The 23,644-nt window shown below is 36.3% G+C and overlaps 1 protein-coding gene across 1 annotated transcript in view; it reads left to right on the top strand.

Annotated features, from left to right (window-relative positions):
- LOC114327572 (pickpocket protein 28-like) overlaps window positions 1-23,644 on the top strand; it is a 60,632-nt gene that overhangs the window by 27,393 nt on the left and 9,595 nt on the right. Inside the window, exons 9-12 of the mRNA XM_028276246.2 lie at window positions 18,650-18,735; window positions 19,222-19,309; window positions 23,107-23,238; window positions 23,328-23,419. Coding sequence (XP_028132047.2) covers window positions 18,650-18,735; window positions 19,222-19,309; window positions 23,107-23,238; window positions 23,328-23,419 — 398 coding nt within the window. The remainder of the gene's footprint in view (window positions 1-18,649; window positions 18,736-19,221; window positions 19,310-23,106; window positions 23,239-23,327; window positions 23,420-23,644) is intronic.

A 23,644-nucleotide genomic window follows, 5' to 3' on the forward strand; every position in this document is an offset into this window, starting at 1 on the left:
CGATCTCTGTATAGGGCAAGCCGCTCGTCCGCGATTTGTTTAATTTTGTCTATGTCATCGTCATCATCTTTGACTTCTACAACTGTTCGTGAGTCTTTGCCGCGTTTACTATTGTCTTTCATTGGTTCCGATCCTGTGCTATTATTTCCCATGGTCTCACTTCCATCTTCTCCAGGTCTTCTCTGACTACATCTTTCCACCTTTTTCTAGGCCGTCCTGCCAGTATTCCACCTAGTGATTGCAATTGCTGCATCCAGCATCCAGCAATCCAGCTGGATCAAGCGGTTTTTTTTACATGCTGGATTCAGCATACTTTGCTGGATCCAGCAACGCGGATCCGCAAACGTATCAAATTCGTCAAACGTTCATAAAATCACGTTCCAAAGACGATATGTTCTTGTAAAAATATGTCAAGGAAGGGAAAGGCAAAGAATTAAGTTTGATTCTTGACTGCCGTATCAGGTGGAACAGTTTGCTCAGTAAGCTGGAACCTTTCGACAGCCTAAAAGTTTGCATCGATAAAGCGTTGATAGACATTGATTCTGCGATAAAATTCTCTGCTGGCGAGTGGCCCTGCTGGCGTTTGGTCAATAATCAATGACTTGATCGCGATCGCCACTCTTCAACCGTTGAAATTGGCTGTTGAAACTTTTTGCAGAAGGGCCCACCTTAGTAAGGGCAGACACAACCATGAAAATTGTCTTAGACAAACTAAATAGCCAGAACTTTAGCCTTAGTGCCGAGTTATCGGAAACACTACGCAACAGAATCGCGGAACGGCGCCTGTCGGAAATTACAGGTATGTACCTACATTAATGTACTTACTAATGTAAAAATCCAAATAAGTTTGACGAAGGACTAAACAATCCTGGTAATTTCCCCATGCCGGAAAAGAATGCAATGCGACAAGAGATGAAAAATTTGTTGAGTCGTATAAATAAACAAGTGATTGTGGAATCAGTGCAAAAGGACATAATGGAAGTAGAGGATGGGCCAGCTAATCCGGAGCCCGTGAATTTTACTTTAGAACATGAACTTAAGATTGAGAGAGAGAGAGAGAGAGAGAGAGAGAGAGAGAGAGAGATAGAATTTTTATAAAAAAAACTGGTTCTCAAAAAGATTTTGAAAAAGGAATGACCGTTTATGAGATCGAAGTAGAGAAAAGCGATCATTTATCCATGGTTTATGCCTATTTAATGACCTTAAAATCGACCAGGCAGCGTAGAGGCCGAAAGGGCTTTCTCTGTAACCGCCTATATGTGCAGCTCTGTGAGAAGTAGGTTTATTTGATAAGACTATCGTCTTATCGCTCAAAATCGTGTTTTTATTTCGATTCCACACTTTGCTGGATCCGTGCTGGATCCAGCTGGATTCAGGCTAATCTTGAAAAAATCCAGCTGGACTGAAAACGCTGCTGGATTGCAATCCCTACTTCCACCGTCTGGTCTTTACCAAAACACATTGCTAATCAGTCTGTCGTCATCACACCGTACCACGTGGCCTGCCCTTCTTAGTCTATTCATCATCCAGCCTCAAAAGTCCACTGCTGAACATAGGCCTCCTCCACTCGTTTCCAACCCCATCTATCCTGCGCCGCTCTCATCCAGTTTTTAATGTTTTTATTTACCTTTCTTAAGTCGTCAGTCCATCTTGTACGCGGTCGACCGACGCATCTCTTGTCTTCTCTTGGCCTCCATTCCAATAACTTCTTCGTCCATCGCCATCTGTAATTCTGGCTATGTGTCCTGCCCATCTCCACTTCAACCTGGCTATCCTCTCGATGACGTCAGCCACCTTTGTTCTTCTCCTGATTTCTTCGTTTTTGATTTTGTCTTGCAGAGTTATTCCTAACATTGACCGCTCCATTCTTCTCTGCGTGACTCTTAGTTTGGTAGCCGAGGCTTTAGTCAAGGTAAGTGTTTCTGATCCGTACGTCAAGACTGGGAGAACGCACTGATCATTGGCATGTGGGCAACTCACTTTTAAAAGTTTCTCTCAGTTTTCCAAATTCTGCCCACCCAAGACCGATTCTTCTCTTCAGTTCATGAGTCTGGTTATCCCTGCCAATCGTAATTTTATGTCCCAGGTATTTATATCTATCTACGAGTTCTATTTCCTTCCCACCAATACTGATGTTCTGGTTGGGTACCAAATTTGTCATTATTTTTGTTTTCGAGATGTTTATATTTAAACCTACATTTTCTGTAGCCACAACGAGTTCTTGTACGATCTCTCTTGCCATACCTATATCCTTAGTCTATTGGTTTTTATGTATCTCACGATGTGAGATACATTCCTGCGTGTTGAGAAATCTTCAAAACCCGCTGCTTTATCTAGTTCTGAGAGTAACTTTCGTTTCAAGCTTCACGTTACTGCCCTGTATGTCACATTTAGTGCTGTATCTACTTGATTGGTGTGGGCAGATATGTTCCAAACAGGGCATGCATATTCAGCAGAAACCACAATACCTGTGGTGTTGTTCTTAAGACGCCAGGACATGCACCCCATTTACTGTCCGTTAGCTTCCCAAAGTTCCCTGTCCCTGTCCTTCCCTATGTTCCTTCTGAAGAACAACATATCCAAGTCAGAAGTAGTTAATGATGTTGACACAGAAATAAACCACTTAGAAAACATTGGGAAGGAAATATTAGACCAATACCTGCGACCGAAAAAGACAGAAAAGAAAAAACCATGGATGACCGACGGTATATTACAGATGATGGACAGAAGAAGAGAATCCAAGCGGAAAGACTACGTTGCATATCAGTTTCTAGACAAAGAGATAAAAAAAGCTGTCAGAGAAGCTAAAAACAGAAATCTGGAAGAACAGTGTGAAGAAATCGAGATGTTGGAACGTAAACACGATTCCTTCAACCTCCACAAAAAGATCAAAGAAGCAGCAGGCATCTATAAATCAAAAAGGCCGGGATACTTAACAGACGCTCAAGGAAATCCAATAGTTGATATTGAAGAAACAAAAACAACATGGATGAACTATGTGACAACAACATTTGAAGACGATAGGAATGTCACCATCACACAAAATAAAAACGACGATACCGGACCAAGTATTCTCGAAGCGGAAGTAGAAGCTGCTATAAACAACATTAATTAGGAGGGAAAAGCCGCAGGACCAGACGAGTTCTACTCAGAATTTTTGAAAATTATGGATAAAGACGACGTAAAAAGACTTACCTTGATCTTCAACAAAATATACCAAAGTGGAAAAATACCCCAACAGTGGCTAAGATCAACTTTTATAACAATCCCTAAAAAACCCAATGCCAAAAAATGTGAAGATTATCGAATAATAAACCTTATGAGCCATCTCCTGAAAACTTTTTTAAAAATTATACATAAAAGAATATATAAAAAGTGTGAAGAACACATGACAAACACACAATTCGGCTTCAGGGATGCATTGGGTACTCGAGAGGCACTTTTTGCAATACAAGTTCTCTTTCAAAGATGTAGAGACGTGAATTGTGATATATATGTGTGTTTTGTTGATTACCAGAAAGCGTTCGATAGAATAAAACATGACGAACTGATGAAAATATTAAATTCAATTGGTCTAGACAGCAGAGATCGCCGTATAATAAACAATATCTATTACGAACAAACTGCAGCTGTTAGAGTAGGGGATCAGTTAACAGACGACATAAAGATAAAAAGAGGTGTGCGACAGGGATGTATATTGTCCCCATTATTGTTCAATACATATTCAGAGCACATTATGAACCTAGCGCTAACGGACATAGACGAGGGAATACTTATAAACGGAGAACGATTGAACAACATAAGATACGCTGATGATACTGTTATTTTTGCAGACAGTCTTGAAGGTCTGCAGACACTTGTCTCCAGGGTGGCAGAAGTAAGTAGCAGGTTTGGGTTTGATTTTAACATCAAATAAACCAAATACATGGTTATAAGCAAAAATAGGATACCACCTGGTCAATTACTAGTTAACCACAACCTATAACACAAATCACCAACTTTTGTTATTTGGGTGCAAACTTAAATGAACAGTGGGACCAATCGACGGAAATTAAGATAAGGATCGAGAAGGCAAGATCAGCCTTCGTCAAAATGAAAAAAATCTTTAACAGCCACGATATAAAATTGGAAATAAAAATTCGTTTACTAAAGTGCTACGTATTCTCCGTTCTTTTATATGGCGTGGAGTCATGGACCTTAACTTAAGCATCACTGAAGAGACTCGAAGCATTTGAGACGTGGAGCTATAGATGCATGTTGAGGATTTCCTGGATAGACAGAGTTACCAACGAAGAGGTTCTACATAGAATGGGTAAAGAGCGCGAACTAGTCGTAACCATAAAACGTCGCAAACTGGAATACCTGGGCCATGTAATGCGCAATGAACAACGATATGACCTACTTCGGACCATACTTCAAGGTAAAGTGCATGGGAAAAGAGGTCCAGGACGAAGAAGAATATCCTGGCTGCATAACCTGCGAAAATGGTTTAACTTAACCACTACCGGACTTTTCAGGGCAGCAGTCAACAAAGTCAGAATAGCCATGTTAGTGTCCAACATCCGTAACAGATAGGCACCATAAGAAGAAGAAGAAGCTTCCCAAATATGCTGTTGCTAGTTGTTACTTCCCTCTCATTTTTATGCAGTTGTTTGTAGGTGAAACACCGGTCCATAGCCACTCCAAGATATTTGGGTTGGTCTGTTCCTTACTCTGCCCAAAGGTAGAAGGCACAGACGTAAGTTTTAGATCCTTTGGATCTCAGCTTCAAAAGTTTTTCCTGAGCACATATTGCAAGATCGTCAGCATACAGGAAGTGCTTGATTTCAGTCGGCGTGGGTTGATGATTGTGGTCTGTATATATATCAAGACCTCCAAAAGCTAATGAACAAGATAATTGAGTATGGAGAAGAATATGGATTATTAATAAACATCAAGAAAACTTAATTTATGAGGATATCAAAAATCCAAAATAATGATGAAAGCCTGACAATTAAAGGTAAAACTTTAGAACAAGTTGAAAACTATCTTGGCACAATAATTAATCACACAAACGATTACTCCAAAGAAATCAAAGTTCGAATAGAGAAAGCAAGAACAAACTTCAATAAAATGAGAAAGGTACTTTCTTTGTGCAAGAGAACTGAAATTAGACTTGAGAGTTAGGATGGCAAGGTGGTATATTTTCTCGACACTGCTTTACGGGATAAAAGCACGGACACTTCACGCGTCATCTACTGAAAAGTTGGAAGCATTTGAACTGAGGGTGTATAGAAGAATCCTGAAGATATCATGGACCGAGCACGTAACAAATAACGAAGTCTTGGGAAGAGTCAATAAACGAATGGAAATATTGGAAACCATCAAGACACGAAAGCTGCAATACCTGAGGCATGTTATGCGTAATGAGAGATACAACATACTTCAACTAATTATACAAGAGAAAATCCAGGGCAAGAGAAGTGTAGGAAGAAGTAGAATCTCATGGTTGCGAACTATTCAGAGCAGCAGCATCTAAGATTAGAATAGCCGTGATGATTGCCAACCTCCGTCGCGGAGATGGCACCTAAATAAGAAGATATATACCGGAAAGTATTGAAGCTAAAACATTTCTCTGTGGGAGGCCACTCTTTTGAACTCCCACCTACTTATTTTGTCCTCTAATACATACAGGGTGAGTCATGAGGAACTGTACATACTCCTACCTCGTATAGAGGCCAATATGGGGAATAACAAATGACCATTAAAAAGTGTCTGCTCCCATTGTTTAATAATATACAGGGCGAGTTTCGCATTTTGACAGAAATTTTTATTCGTCATAATTTTTGAACGGTCAGATCGATGTGTCTCTTATTTTGGTCAATCGTTACACTATAGCCACCTAATCAACTGATTTATTCAAACTAGAAAAAAATCAGGTCCGGCTTTAAGAAAATTAGTTCGTTTTGGTCTTAGAAAAAATTTCACCCTGTATAAGCTTTTTGAAAACTCCAATATGAATTTTAAAAATTAGACAAATAGGCAATTAAAATAACATATTTATTTTTTTCCGCACACGATTGCTTCATTTTTTATAAAAAAATCAAATTTGATTATGAATTAAAAGTTTGGTAAAGTGAACCATAGATTTAACAAAATTAACTTTTATTACCAAAATTAATTTTTTTTGAACAAATATTTAATTTATGTTACCACCAATCAACTGATTTATTCAAACAAGAAAAAAATCAGGCCCGGATTTAAAAAATAAGTTCGTTTTGGTCTTAGAACAAATTTCACCCTGTATACGCTTTTTGAAAACTCTAATATGATTTTTACAAATTAGACAAATAGTCAATTAAAATGGCATATTTATTTTTTTCCCTACACGATTACTTAATTTTTTATAAAAAAAATCAAATTTGACTATGAATAATTAAAAGTTTGGTAAAGTGAACCATAGATTAAAATAAAAATAACTTTTATTACAAAAATGAATTTTTTTTAATAAATATTTAATTTATGTTATCACCCAAACAACTGATTTATTTAAACTAGAAAAAATCAGGCCCGGATTTAAAAAATTAGTTTGTTTGGGTCTTAGGAAAAATTTCACCTTGTATACGTTTTTTGAAAACGCTAATATGAATTTTACAAATAAGACAAATAGGCAATTAAAATGGCATATTTATTTTTTCTTCACACGATTACTTATTTTTTTTATTAAAAAATCAAATTTGACTATGCATAAAAAGTTTGGCAAAGTTTTTGCATAGATTTAAAAAAATTAACTTTTTTTCCAAAAATTAATTAACAAAAACAACGTTTTTGTTAAAATTAAAAGTTTTACCATTTTTTTTTTTTTTCTATAACACGTCTACATCTAAAACTTCCCATAACACTTCTTTTGGACTCTATAGTTTAACATAGACGTGATCAAATTGATAAATTTTAAATTTTTCCACCTAATATTTGTGATTTACAAGTTTGCAACTTTTAAAAGAAGAAGACTGAAAGTCTACAACAATGTTCATAGTCTTCACAATGGTAAGAGGTATGTGCTGTAAAAATTTCAGAAAAAAAATATTAAAATGAAACAGAGTTGTAGTGAGTTAAACCGTGAGTTCATTGTTTTTTTTTCATTTTTAGGTTGAAATTCCGATTTTGACAAATTTGATTTTTTAATAAAAAATTAAGTAATCGTGTGGGGAAAAAAATAAATATGCCATTTTAATTGCCTATTTGTCTTATTTGTAAAATTCATATTAGAGTTTTCAAAAAGCGTATACAGGGTAAAATTTTTTCTAAGACCAAAACGAACTAATTTTTTAAATCCGGACCTGATTTTTTTCTAGTTTGAATAAATTAGTTGATTAGGTGGTAATAGTGTAACGATTGGCCAAAATAAGAGACACATCGATCTGACCGTTCAAAAATTATGACGAATACAAATTTCTGTCAAAATGTGAAACTTGCCCTGTATATTATTAAACAATGGGAGCAGACACTTTTTAATGGTCATTTCTTATTCCCCATAGGAGCCTCTATACGAGGTAGGAGTATGTACAGTTCCTCATGACTCACCCTGTATAACGAAAAATGTCTGTTTTCAGTATGGGATGAGGTGCTTATAGTTGCGTATATTTTAAAAAAGTGCCACAACAGCACTTGCGTATATTTTCTGGGGATCGTTCCCCGGTTTTGATAAGGCTTTTATACATTACATAGGTACTTCTTTTCAAAGACAATATTCCAAGTAGTAAATATAATTTTGAAGTAGTACTGTATTTCTTTCTAGTAGTAAAGTAATGCTGAACATTCTGTTTTATTAACAATATTAAGTTACGATGCTCTAATATACGGTTTTCAAATGTTTTACCTGTTTGTCCGATATAACCTTTTGAACAACCACACAATATAGGAGTGTAAATGTTTGTTTTTGATATCAATCTATATGATTATTTTTCTAATTGATATAAAAATATGTTCTAGTGTCTGTTTTGGAGGATGATGAAGCCAGGTAAAAATTTTTTGTTTTAAAGAGTCACGTATATTACCATATATCTTTTTAGAACTGCATGCAGCTGCCTCAGTGAATGTAGCTCAGTAAAGTATGATTGGAAACTTTCTTATGCAAAAATAAATACCAGTATCAAATCCTTATTTGAAATCGGAAACATTTCAACTGTAAGGGACAAGTAAGTAGATAAAAAACGGAATATGTAGGTATGTCTTCGTTATTAGAACTGCGATCACTCTAAATTAGTGGATCCATAGGATATATCCAATGGTTTCCTTAAAAGCAGGTTAATGGAAAGAATATTGAGCAGACTTCATCATACAAATATTTCGGTCATGAAATTAGGTTATGCAGAGACAATCGCATATGTGAGCAGATCACCCACGTAGCATAGGATTAACCTGGGTAGCGTTCGGAAAATTAAACTATGTATTTAAATTCTACCTACTTAACCTACTTTTACCTATTTAATTGATAGACGGATACGTGAAGAGACCGAAATATCTGAGAATCAATTTGGCTTTATCCAGGGTAGATCAACAACAGATGCAATTTTCATTATAAGGAAGTTGATGGAAAAATACAGGAGTAAAGAAACAAACGCTCATATGGTATTCATTGATCTTGAGAAAGCATATGATAGAGTTCCTCGAGAGATTCTGTGGTGGGCACTCAATAAGAAAGGAGTCCCTGGTGAATATGTAAAGATTGTGAGGGATATGTATGAGGGAGTAACGACTAGTGTTAGGACAGGTGTGGGAGAGACTGATAAATTTCAGGTGAAAGTAGGATTACACCAAGGCTCGGTGCTTAGTCCTTATTTATTCTCATTAGTTTTGGACCAGATAACAGCGCAACTACAGAGTAGCATTAGCATTCCATGGTGCCTAATGTATGCTGATGATGTAGTGTTAATAGGAAATAGTGAAAGAGACTTAGAACAAAAACTGGAACAGTGGAGACAAGCTCTGGAGGAAAAAGGTTTAAAACCTAGTAGGACAAAAACAGAGTATTTGGAATGTTCATTTAAAGATGGAGCTACTACAAATAAAATGGTATCTTTCGATGGATGGATGAAGTGGAAACAAGCGAGTGGTGTGTTGTGTGACAGAAAAATTCCAATGAAGCTGAAGGGAAAATTCTATAAAACAGCCATAAGACCGGCTATGATGTACGGAACTGAATGTTGGGCAGTGAAAAAGAAAGAGGAACAACGAATGCATGTGGCGGAAATGAGAATGCTTAGATGGATGAGTGGAGTGACAAAGAAGGATAAAATTAGAAATGAGTATATTAGGGTAAGTCTAGGTGTGGCACCAATTGATGCCAAAATGAGAGAGCATAGGTTAAAATGGTTTGGTCATGTTCAACGTCGAGACGTTAATCACCCAATACGAAGAATAGCTGAAGTGCAGATTCCTGGAAGGAGTAGGAGAGGAAGACCAAAGAAGACCTGGGGGGAGGCGATAAGGCAGGACATGTTGGTAAAGGGGGTTAACATTGATATGACCCAAGATAGAATTGTGTGGAGAAATGCAATTAGGGAAGCCGACCCCGCATAGGGATAAGGCAAAGAGAATGACATGACATTTAAATTTTACCTACTTGCATACCTAACACAAGTAAGAGAAGAAATTTTAACATCCGAAGATGTCAATGAAAAGTGGAATAATATACAGATCGCATTGCTAAAGGCTGGAGAAGAAAATTTAAAGCCTGAAAAGACAAATAAAAAGCAGAAGTGGATGACTTCGGAAATTCTAGCATTAATGGAAGACAGGGGAAAAGCCAAAGGGAGAAATACAAAGAACTACAAAGTAGAATTAAACTAGAGATAAAAAAGGCCAAGGAAAAGTGGTTAAGAGATCAATGCCGAAAGGTCCGAAAATAATAATGTGCGAATTAGAACAGGCAATTAGAAATGCAAAGACCGCAAAAGCAGTAGGCCCAGATCAGATACCCACTGAGCTAATTAATTACATTGACGAAGAAACACTGCATATACTTTTAGATCTTTTCAACAGGGTACATACAACAGGAGTAATACCCCATGATTGGTTGCTGTCCACGTTTATAACACTACCCAAGTCAGTACATGCGACAGAATGCTCCCAGTACAGAATAATTTCCTTAATAAGCCACACACTTAAGATATTCCTCAAAATAATACACGGAAGACTGTACATAAAAATAGAAGAAGATATAGATGACACCCAGTTTGGATTCAGAGGAGGACTAGGAACGAGAGAGGCTCTGTTCGCTTTTAACGTTCTCGCACAAAGACGACTAGATATGAACCAGGATCTCTATGTCTGCTTTATAGATTATCAAAAGGCTTTTGATAGAGTGCGACATCAAAAACTCGTAGAACTTTTAAAAGAAAAGGATGTGGACAGTCGAGATATACGGGTTATTGTCAATCTGTACTGGAACCAAAACGCAAAGGTTAAAATCGAAAATGTCGAAACTGAAACCATAGAAATTAAAAGAGGTGTTAGACAGGGTTAGCAGAGGTTAGTCAGGCAATAAACTCTATGAAAACCAATAAATCTGCTGGTCCAGATGAATTGCCTAGCGAGCTGATAAAGTTGGTCAACGAGAAAAACCTGGACATAATAGTAGAACTGTTCAACGCTATCTATACTACAGGAATCATCCCTAGAGAAATGTTGACATCAGCCTTTGTGTGTTTGCCAAAGAAGGTGAATGCAAAAGAATACAGTGACTACCGAACCATAAGCTTAATGTCACATACCTTGAAAATTCTATTGAAAATTATCCACGCCAGAATACACTCTAAACTGGAGCTGGATATTAGTGACACTCAATATGGGTTCCGCAATGGCATGGGTACCAGAGAGGCATTATTCTCCTTCAACGTGCTGACACAGAGATGTTTGGATGTTAACCATCCTCTTTACGTCTGTTTTATAGACTACAATAAGGCGTTTGATAAAGTAAAACATGATCGACTCATGGAAATCCTAAAAAATAAAAATCTAGATGAAAGAGATTTAAGACTAATAACACACCTCTATTACAATCAGCGAGCAATAGTAAGAATTGAAAAAGAAACATCTGAAGAAATGGAAATAAAGAGAGGAGTCAGGCAAGGCTGCATACTATCACCTCTATTATTTAACGCTTATTCTGAAGAGGTAATGCGAGAAACTCTGGAAGATGAAACAGTCGGCATAAGAGTAAATGGAGTCTTAGTTAACAACATCAGATATGCAGATGATACAGTAATAATAGCCGATAGTTTACAACACCTGCAAAGACTCATGAGTAAAATAGTAAGGTGTAGTAGGGAGTACGGACTCTCTCTCAATATCAAAAAGACGAAGTTTATGAAAATTAGTAAAAACAACCATAATACTAACGAAATCTTGATAGTAGAGGGCCAGCAGATCGAAAGAGTAAAAAAGTACACTTACCTAGGAACACTTATAACAGAAAATAACGACTACACTGCAGAAATAAAAGTCAGAATCGAAAAAGCACGTTCTAATTTTATAAAAATGAAAAAGGTCCTATGTAGCAAAGATTTAACATTAGCTCTTAAAGTACGCCTAACAAAATGTTACGTCTACAGTGTTCTATACTATGGAGTGGAATCATGGACGTTCAATGTAGAGACAATGAGACGACTTAACGCCTTTGAAATGTGGACCTATAGAAAAATTATGAGGGTTTCCTGGGTAGATAGAGTTACAAACAATGAAGTACTGAGAAGAATAGGTAAAGAAAAGGAAGTTGAACTTACAATTAAAGAAAAGAAGCTACAGTATCTCGGACATGTGATGCGGGGCGAGAAGTATGGCATCCTACGACTCATAATGCAGGGAAAGATAGATGGCAGAACAAGCATCGGAAGAAGACGAATTTCATGGTTGAAGAACCTGAGAGAGTGGTTTGGATGCAGCTCGAAACAACTATTTAGAGCTACTGCCTCAAAAATTAAAATAGCTATGATGATTGCCAACCTCCGTAGCGGAGATGGCACCTGAAGAAGAAGAAGTTAGACAGGGTTGCGTGTTGTCTCCATTGTTATTCAATCTGTACAGCGAAGCTATTTTTAAGGAAGCAATATCAGAGGAAGAACAGGGTATATCAATAAACGGAAAAATCTTGATCAACATAAGATTCCCAGACGACACCGCTATTTTTGCAGACAGTCTAGAAGCACTGCAACTATTAGTAAATAATTACATCTAGTCAGTATAAAATATGGACTACAAATGAACGTTAAGAAAGCCAAGTTCATGATTATTTCTAAGCAACACATAGTAGGAAGGCTAGATATCGAGGGAAAACAAGTAGACAGAGTAAATACCTACAAATATCTGGGAACCTGGGTAACAGAAAACAACGACCACGGTAGAGAAATCAGGACACGCATCGAAATTGCAAGAAAGGCATTCATAAAAATGAAAAAAATGTTTATTAATCGAGACCTTCCTCTGGAGCTGAGAATAAGGGCCTTAAAATGCTACGTGTTCTCGACTTTGTTGTATGGAATGGAAAGCTGGACACTGAAAGTAGACAACACAAAGAAGTTAGAAGCATCTGAGATGTGGTGCTGTAGAAGGATTTTGAAAATACCATGAATCCCACGAGTTACGAATGCAGAGGTGCTAAGAAGGCTACAAAAGGATTGTGAGGTAATAAAGAACATCAAAACAAGAAAGCTGGTATATTTATACCACATTACTAGAGGTGCGAAATATGAGATATTAACTCATAATGCAGGGCAAAATTAAGGGGAAAAGATCCACAGGTAGAAGCAGAATTTTATGGTTGAGAAACTTAAGAGAGTGGTATAGTTGCAGCTCAGTAGATCTTTTCAGAGCAGCCGCCCATAAGGTACGGATAGCTGTGATGATAGCCAACCTCCGATAGGAGAAGGAACTACAAAAAGAAGAAGATGCCTTAAATTAAAAATTTTTGACCAGGTGTGTTACCTGTAGATACTCACTTATTGAGTGGAAACATTACCATTCACAAAAAAGGTAGTAAACAAGATTTGCGTGACTCAGAGCGCTATACAGCGTCATATCTTGGGTGCAAGACAAGATTTATTGTTGAGTATGATCGTCCTAATTAAGGACGAGATGAATTCTTTTTGAGAAGAAAGCGTGTCTTTTAATTTTCAAGCAAAGAGAGATTTTTATGATTTTTTTGTTTTGTAAATTCATAACAAAATATTTTACGACCAAATATTAAAAAACTTTTTAGTGAGAATAGAACGATAAAAATGCAGGTGTGCGGTTCAAATATGATGTTTTTGTAGGTCGGGACTCGTAATGGTACACATTTTCTTTAAAGAAAACCAGTTTGAAAAAATCATGAAGGACCGTTTATTCTATTTCACGGACCTGGTAGGTAAATACTCGTTCCATGAGATCTTAAAGAGCTTTCCCATCTAATGATTTTATTTTTAGCATATATTGGCGGACTTCTTGGAGTGTTCCTAGGTTTCAGCATTTTAAGCTTTATTGAGCTGATTTATACAATAACCATATGTATAATAAATGGTGTTGCTCGGTATTGTAACAAGCCTTACCCATTTTTAAACTAATTGATTTTGAGTAGGATTACATTAAATGAAACCGTGTGTGTTTTTATTAGAAAGGTAATTTAAATATTGCTTATCTTATAAATAATAAACGAAATATTTTAGTATTTTCTTCTTCATGTACCATATCCTTTTAGAACGTTGGTTGACATCATAGCTATTGTTTACATCATATAAAAATTGTTTCGAAGTAAACGTTGAAAAGTAGGGGCACTAAGGGGCATCCCTGCCGTACTCCTCTTTTAATATTATAAATGTGTAAATAAGTACTGGTGTTTTTGTGTAAGTGTGTTTTATATCTGTGTGTGTTTGTATATTTGTGTATGTTACGAATCTCTGTAAAAGATCAAGTTCTTTGATCTGAATCAGTCGTGAATGACTAATCACTTCTTTCTTCTCCTTTTTATATAGGAATGACTGTCTGTTTTTTCAATGTGTCTCTAGTAAGTTTGTCGTTCCATCGTTTTCGTGGTCTTCCCACTGATCGTCTTCCTATTGGGGAACCGTCTCTCGCTGTCCTTACTACTCTATTTGTTGTCATTCGGCTTGTGTGGTCATTCCATTCTACTCTTCTGTTTCTTACCCCGTTATTAATGTTGTCCACCTTGCATCTCCGTTGTATATCTGTACTTCTAGCTATGTCCCATAGAGTCTTGCCATCCATTTTTCGAAGAATTTTAATCTCCGCTGTTTCGAGCAATCTTTTTGTCCTCCCTGTGTCAGGTGGTGTTATTATTGGTCTGATGACTGAAAAGCAGAAAATTGAACAATCTAGGATTAACAGGTCTTTGAAATTCACAATTTCTTAAAAATTAATACCTACTTGATACAGAAGAGAATGATACTTGATACGTAGTGCTTTTACGTCGGTTCTCTTGTAGTCAACTTGAGTCCAAAAATATTATCCACACTCTTGCGAGAACGTTTGCAGCCCTAAGAAGCATTCTTAAAGAAGTCGGTCATTTTCTTCTGACGCATGGAGGTGTAGCGAATTGACGCAGCAATGTTAAACCATTTAGGCATAAACGTTACGTCTACCGGTAACGCAGCAGAGTTCTGCTCCACGTTACGTAGAGCCACACCCAGAGCTTTAGTGGCATCTGCATGTAACACTCGATATGGCAGGGAAAATTCTTCCACGCTTTCTTCATCTTCATTAGGGTTGCCTTGAGGTTGAACCAAGTCTACAATGTCTTCATCCATGAATTCTTGGTGCCCATTGTCGTCAGCTTCAATCCATTCTGTATAATTGCACTTTATTTTTCGTTTTCTCATCCTGTTGTTGTACGACTTCTAGGAGGTCTTCTTGTAATGGAGAGTGGAAAAATGGATCTTCTTCAAATTGTTAATCTAGCCAGCAAGTTTGCGACTAAACAGAAACAATGACACTGGCTCTGCATCAGTGACATCAATCTGAGATGGGTGGAAGAGGGAGAGAGTGAGACAAGTGAATCAACCCAAAATCAACGACAACGAAAGCTTTGAATTATTAGGTAGGCTAACTTTCGGATAATCCGAACTTTTCGGAATCCGAACAGGTTGTCCTCCCAATTAGTTTCGATTTGCGGGGTTCTACTGTATTTTAAGTTCTTTTTCTCCCATTTGGTATCCTTTTTTAGTTCTTACTTTTTTTTATTATTTCATCCATGATCAGGTTGAACAATAAAGGACTCAAGGAATCCCCCTGTCTTATCCCATTGCCAGCTTCAATTGGGTGAGTTAGTCAATCTTCTACTTTTACTTTTATTGTGTTGTTTTGGTAGATGTTTTCGATCGTTTTAATTATTCCTAGAGGTACCTCTTTGGAGTATAATAAATGGATAACGTCCTTTAATTTACTAATCACTACTTTAACACACCTAAATAGATAATAATAAGTATTAATTTAATTTTAAAATTTTAATGTTTCATAATTTTACCATTTTTAGGTTTTGCTGAAGAAGAAAGTATATTTCTCAATCTTACATGTAGAAACATTGTGTGATTGCCCAAATAACCACATTTCTATATGGTTATACATATATTAACATTTCTGAAACAAAATCTCAACTTCAAGTGACAAAACACCAATTCATGAATTTCTGCTTCTTGAAAATCACTTATTTTTTATTCTGAAATTTCAAAGAAGACTGTTGTAACTTTCTACCTCATTCAAAACCACAACTTTTGCACAAGACGACGACTGTAGCAATAAAGAAAATTAGCTTCAATTATTAAGTATTTGAATTTATTCAAATCCCTACTTTTCCAAATTACGTCGATTTTTATTAGTTTTAAATTAAAATTAAGAAATAACCATATTTTTGATTGACTCAACCGTAACAATAAAAAGAACTACATGCTTTTATATAAAATAACCGATAATATGGCTAGAATGATAAAAACTGTTTGATTGATAGACTGATTAGTGATAATGATGACCTACATACATCAGTAGATAGAAAATAGCTAATAATCGTATATTACTGTTAATAATAAAAAAGTAATAATTAATCAGTGGTGGCTAGTGAGACAGTTACAGAAATCTTAGAAAGGGCCGCACACCAAAGAAACATGAAACACGTTTCATGAAAATAAAACACTGCTAAACAAATAGAAGTCCGCCACCAATGGAACGAGTGTGATTCATGCGCGTGAAACATTTTTATCTTGGGAGGCCGCGCACCAAAGAAACATGAAACGTGAAACATGAAACGTGAATAGACCAAAGAACTAAAGAGAGGCATTAGTTACCATACAAACATTTATAGAATAGTGACGAGATGTCCACTGTGATGTATTTACATATCTAGTTGACTTTGAGAAAGCCTTCACCAAAATAAAACACATAAGACTTGCAGTGGAGTGGAAAATCAACAATATAATTCTTCAGAACTACTGCAAAAGGGTAAAATTGGCCTTGATGATCGCTCATGTCCTTGGCTCACTAAGTTCCAAAGGATGAGACACACTGAAGAAGTAGTCTTATTATTGTGAGGATGGACGCGAATAAACCAGTCCTGGTTTGTTGTAGGCGTCTGCTCTCTGTGGTGGTGGTTATTCGATCATTGATCTGCTGCTGATTTTTTGTGTGTTCTCTTATTTCTATTCGATAGTAGTCTGAATCAGCGCCTCTGCAACTACAGGCGATGTCCACGTCACCTTGTGTATAATTCTGTGGGGAAAGTATTTACTACCAATCGCCATACCTCTTGATGCATAGAAGTAAATTACCCAGTGTCCATTTTAATTTATAACATTGTGTGCGCTAAATGTACCAATAACAGCATGTATCAATATATGATTGGTAAGTAGGTCTTCTTTTCCAGTCTAGGTATAAATCGCAATTCAAGTTACTTCTAGGGCATGTGATATGGACAGATTCCAATTCTTCATCAAATTGGTCGTGTTGTTGTTGTTCTTATTTTTGTTCGGTTACTGCATGTGAATTTATCATACCCAGATTGGATAATTTTCCTCTGATTCTTAGTATACTTATACTGCGGTTGATTAGTTAGTTGAGATGAGGGGAAAAGAAATGTTGGAGTAGAAGTTGGAGTGTTGGAGAAAGGCTATTGAAGAGGGAGGACTCCTTCTGGAGGACCGGAAAACTAGGACGAGTAATAGAAGTTAAATACCTTGGCTCCTACATAACGGCATATGGGACAGACACTACATCGAAAAATTGCCTATAGGATGGTTAGTTTAACATTGTGGAAGCAAATGAGCGGGGTGTGATCGAAAAATCAGGGAAAAGGAAAGGAAAGATAGACAAGAGTGTGGCGAGACTTGCGTTGCTGTACGGCGGTGAAGTGTAGCCTATATAGAATATTCAGGAAAAGAAAATGGATGTAGCTGTAATGAAAATGTTACTTTGGATGTTGGATAAGACTAGAAGGGACAGTATCAAGAATGACTTGATTAGGAGAAGAATCGGGGTGACTTAAGTCACCAAAAATATTCAAGATAAAAGACTGCAATGGTTTGGTCACTGTGTGGTAGAGGACTTGAGAAAGAAAGGTTTAGGTAGGTGAAGTGGACAGAAATTAGTGGCGAAAAAGAGTAAGAAACACCGACCCCTGAAAAGGAAAAATCTGAGGAATAAAAACAAGAAGAATCTATCTTGGTGCCTTCTGTGTTGTATCCCTTGGTCCCACAGCACTTCTTGAATGGCTATAATATCAATGTATTACATAAATAAATAAAAAACAACTTCCTTATTATATAATTGAACACTTGTTTACAAAATACACATAAAAAGTCAGTTTTTCACCACACAAGACAAAAGCACACGAACTACTACCTCCAAAAACTGTTATTAACTTTGCTACTTCACAATGACAAACGGTTGTAGTCAATATTGTAAAATATTAGCGACCTTTTACACGCAGGCATCAACGGTAATAATTAGAAAAACACCAAATGTACATTTAGTCACTACGTTTTTAATTGAGATTTGTCGTGCGCGAGGTTGACATGAATGACCATTTGTATTAATCTTGATAATGGTGGTTATTTTAAGAAGTCGGGGGTGTAAGCAAAGAGAACATTTCTAGAAATTGATACGAATCGTAATTATTTCTAACGACGTTAGTATTTGTTAGTATTTGTTAATGCGATTTAACGATATGAAAATATGCATAGTTTCAAAAGTTATCAACATTAATATCACAAGAGAGTGAGAATAAATGATAATAGTGGGACAATTTTTTGAAAATTTGATTAATGGCAATTGTCAGAATATACAGATAGAAATAATCAGAATTGCCGAATGGAATCAAGCTACCATAGGAAACCTTCGATTTACTATTTGGTTTCGCTTAGCGGTATTTGCCAATTTAAATAAACACTTGGATTATGTTTATTCTCTTCGAAGATTTTGGACTACAATAATTCTTAAAGTGCTTTTCTTCGACGAATTTAAGACGTAATTCGAAATGTTGAATAAAACCGTAGAGGAAATTTTTATGATATAAAGAGTGGAAAAAATGCTACACTGTTTTGCTAATTTTATTCGCCATTCTTAGATTGCAACTCACGATATTTTAACTCCAGTTACCACAAATAAATCTAAAACGCCTTTATTGTTTCAGATCTTACACTCAGACCAACTGCAACTTGGAATGTCAGTCAAACTACACCTACGAGAAATGTAAATGCATTCCCTACTATTTACCTAGTAAGTCGCATGGTTTATAACGACTTTGTTCTAAAATGAATAGTTTTTAAGTTATAAGCAAAAAAAGTAGAAAATAAACGAAATTTTTTGAAATTTTTAAATATTTTATTTTTTTTATTAATGTTCCAGTCATATTTGAGAAGGAGCATAATTCAATTATTATTAACGAAGTTATCACCTAACTTTATCCGCAAAAATCTGAATGCCACCTCTCACATCCACCTAAAAACAGATCCTTACTGGTCTAATAATTTCAGATCTAGATGAACTGACGGGTTGTGGAATGCAATCTTAGATTCCTCTTAGTCTGCTTTACTGCTCCTTATCTCCTCCTTATTCCTCCTTATCTGCAAATTTTAAAAGGCACGGATTGAGGTTGAGCACCAGAATGTTGGTTCCACAGATAGAAGTTTTAGATTTTCGGATTTAAGACTTCTAATCATTGTTTTAGTCTGTAAACTTCATTGATTAAGGATAATTTTTTAGGAAACAAATCAATTAAGGCTTGTGGAAGGAGGGATCGAGAATGTTCACAGGATGCTAAAGAAAATATGGAGAAAATTAATGGAAATGGGTAAATATTACTATTATTAAACTAAAAAAGGGGTAGTTCCCTAGGTTGGCTGAATACCATATAACCAAAAACTCTAACATGAAGTAAAAACCACTATGTAATAGGTATATTTATTAAAAATTTTAAAAATCCCAATGGGTTGAATAAAATATGTCTAATTCAGAACGTTTTCGGACCTATCAGTCCATCATCAGTGAATTCAAATACTTGCTAAATAGCCCCAGAAACAAACAATGGTTGAAATTATAATTCAATCTACATCATGTTAAAGTAATATTGAATAGGCTAAACGCCGATGTTAAAAGAAATAACCTCCGGGAACATGGTGAAACTCTATCAAGCAACTCAATCAACCATCTTAGGCCAACGTTGAATACCTATAGACAAACCTTTGACACTTGGTAGTCAACGTTGGCCTAAGATGGTTGATTGAGTTTCTTGATAGAGTTTCCCCATGTTCCCGGAGGTTATATCTTTTAACATCGGCGTTTAGCCTGTTCCATATTACTTTAACATAATGTAGATTGAATTATAATTTCAACCATTGTTTGGTTCTGGGGCTATTTAGCAAGTATTTGAATTCACTGATGATGGACTGATAGGTCCAAAAACGTTCTTAATTGGACTCATTTTATTCAATCCATTGGGATTTTTTTAAAATTTTAATAGATGTACCTATTACATAGAAGTGGTTTTTACTGCATAGAGTTTTTTATTACTATTATTATCTATTTTTTATCTATTTAATACTAGTTGACCCAACATACGTTTACTTGTCTTAGTTATATAGTCAAAAAGTTGAAGTAACATCAAAGCCTTCGGAATGTGGAGCTACAGAAGAATTCTACGCGTGTCCTGGACAGACCACAGACCACAGAACCAACCTGTCAATTCTGGAACAGCTTCATATAAAAGACAAGCTATTAAAAAAAATAAATAGAGGATACCTACATTACTTTGGTATCCTTTGGTATGAAAGGTAGAAGTCCGAAGACCAAGAGGAAGATGTCCTATGGTGATACGGGGGTTATTACCCCCGATGGTGGGGTTGATTTGTTAAAACATTATTTACCAGAATATATTTATTTAAAACACTAAATACGACAGTAACTAGTTGGTGGACAACGTTTCTGATCTAACCACGTCGATGTCTGAATAATGAATAATCTCTTCTTTACTTTCTCCGTATCAATAAATAAATCGTAATTGTTTTGTTATGATTGACTACACCTAAATGTGACCATGAATTCCTAATAGTAACATAACTGCTGACTTCGTTGTTTTCAAAACGAGTGGCCTACATTGCAAAACCAATGTCACCCATTTACGTAATGTAAACAATACATGTAAATAATATTTGTTTGAGACTTTAAAAATTAAATCGATATGGATATCAATATTTTTTGGATGCTAATATAAATCCTGTACACTCCAACAGGATGGACAGACCAAATGAAAACTCTGGTGGGCATTGGTGGGCACATAATCACAGCCAATGGAGACAGTAAGCTAACAATATTTAGAGTCTCAGCACGACCTGGCGAGGGCTCCAGGAATGAGGAGCAGGAACTGGGACGCTTGTTAATTATTGTCTACAATTTATTTCTGAAAAAGCCCGTCTTAAAACACTTACCTAACAAACTTAAAACTGGATAAACTGGATAAATCAATAAACTGGATGGTATAGCATAGGTTTCCAAGCTTTCGTAAAATTCAGGAAGGTACTGACCTGTTCAGAGTTCGATCTTCAACTGAGACTAAGGTTTACTAAGTGTTACGTATGGTCGGTGCTGCTATATGGCGTAGAGGGCTGGACACTCAAAACGAGGGATATAAACAGATTAGAAGCCTTCGAAATGTGTCTTTATCGCCGTATCCTAAAGATACCATGGACGGCGAAATTCACAAATGTAGATGTCCTTAAGGCCTTAAGAGAATCAACCAAGAAGGCCAACTTTTCGAAATCATCAAGAAAAGGAAAACGGCGTATCTGGGTCACATCATGCGAAACGAACAATACCAGTTCCTTCAGCTCAGGGGCGTCATTTCAAATTTTGATTGGGGAGTCAAGCAGAAAAAGCAAAATTCGCTGTCGCCGAATTTTTTTTTTTTTTTTTTTCGGTGCCATTCGGTAACTCTTTATCAATTCATTTCCAGTGCTACTCGCCATGAGCTTTTCGTAAAAATACAAAAGAGGATGAATAACCCAATACTGAATTTGGAAAGAACTGTATCAACAATATGGATCTAATGGTTGAATACAGTATCGAATATTCAAAAAAGATACCAGGGCATTCTGGCTGTTCTAGATGAAGGAAAAAAGGACAAGGCAGAGAGAAAATCTTTATATTTCTGCTTTGTGCTATGGAGAACATATTAGGCATTACTTATTGCCTATCGCAGCAACTACAAGAACTTGACTTAGGCTAAGGCTCCACGGGCGAGAAACTGACGCTAGCAGTAGCAGTAAAATGAACTTAAGGTTCCGCGGAACGGAATGGGAATAGCCGAACTGTACCGACTACAGGACTTGTGCGTAGTCGGTTCAGTTCGGTTATTCCCATTCCGTTCCGCGGAACCTTAAGTTCATTTTACTGCTACTGCTAGCGTCAATTTCTCGCCCGTGGAGCCGTAGCCTTAGCAGCCACTGTGCATCTAATCAAAAGTACCAAAGAACTTAAAAAATCCAGAACTCACGACACATACAGAGAGGTTTTAGAGAAGGCTAAATTTTTGGCAGACAAGTGGTGTTGTATATGACGAAGAAAAAAGAACGAAGACTGTTCCTCACAGACTCGCTGCAAGCGTTAAAATCAACAACTGGCAACAAATGTACCGAAACAAAGACCGTATAGGTTCTTCGAAGTTATCGACAGCATTCTCGTGGAATATAATCGTCGCTTATGAGAAAATGAAGTTCTGTTCTCAGTAACAGATGCCTTTAAGAAAGGAAATCAAGCATTCATGGCGGAAGAAAAATTAGTCATTAATAGAAAACTACAAACATTTTTTAAATGTAGAACTTCTACATCTGCAACTGCCTATAGCCTGGAACCATTTACAAACATGAGATGGAAACTCCGTTTTGTCACTACTCGAATCTCTCAGAGTGCTTCCAGTGGCATACTCAGAATAGTCAGAAGTGACAAAACTGCTGCATATTTTTGTTACACTGCCTATCATCACAGCTGAAAATAAATGATTTTTCTCTGATCAGACCAAGTGGTGGATGATTTTGTTGCGAGGAAACCACGACGGTACCCATTACTACACTAACGTGACATTGAAATGCACTGTATAGTTATTTTATTCCATTAGTAATGAATCATTAGTATATATTATAAAGTTTATGTTCCTAATTATTACAAATAAATCATTATAGTAATAAAATTAATGTATTTTTTGTAAATTCCAATATTATAGGGGGGGGGCTAATGCCCCCTCCTGCCCCTATCAAATGATACCATTGCTTCAACTTATAATCGAGGGTAAAATTGAAGGCAAGAGAGGAATAGGACGCAAGAAAATGTCATGGCTCCGAAACAAAGCAATGGACATGGATTAACGACATACAATTTCTGATACACATTGCAAGAAACAGAGAGTTAATGAAAAATGTGATCGCTAACATCCATTAGTGGATTTGAAGAAGATGCCTTAGGTTGTATATCTGATCTGATCTTCGGGTTTATATCTGATGATATTTCAACCAATTACAATCAAGTAGGCCGACAATTCAAATTTATCTTGTAGCTTCTAAACAAACTAAATATTAATAAATAAAAACTTTTTTACAGCACCAGCTGCAGTTGCCTACCAGGTTGCTTCGAGTTGGTCTTCACAGACATGAAATCTTTTGGCCAATTGTCCAAAGTACTGAACATTACTACTTTTGGGGATGATGTGGTCATTAATACCACATACTTGATGTATGAAATTTTAAATATATCTACTCTTGTTAATAAAAAGTATCTACATTTATTTAATTTTGTACAACTTAGATCTATTAATATTTTAGGAGAGATATGGCTGTGGTCCATTTCTTCTTTTCAAATTCTCAGTTTTCGAAGCTGGTGAAGGATGAATTGTATGGGTTTACTGAGATTTTGTGTAAGTTTGAACAATCTTTTATTGATTTACTATATTATTAAGTTCAAAAAATATAGGTACCTATAGGGTGTTACTACATGTCCTTACACCAAATGGAATAAAAATATCACCAAATGAAGGTCGGCTGAAAATAAACCACGTCGTTGGTTGGAGAGTTATGGCAGTTTAAAATTGGAGAAGAGTCAACAGGCCAAATTTCACAGAGGGTGGTAGTAGTGGTAGAGG

The sequence above is a fragment of the Diabrotica virgifera genome, chromosome 8 (genome assembly GCF_917563875.1).
Source record: "Diabrotica virgifera virgifera chromosome 8, PGI_DIABVI_V3a".
Taxonomy (NCBI): Eukaryota; Metazoa; Arthropoda; class Insecta; order Coleoptera; family Chrysomelidae; genus Diabrotica; species Diabrotica virgifera.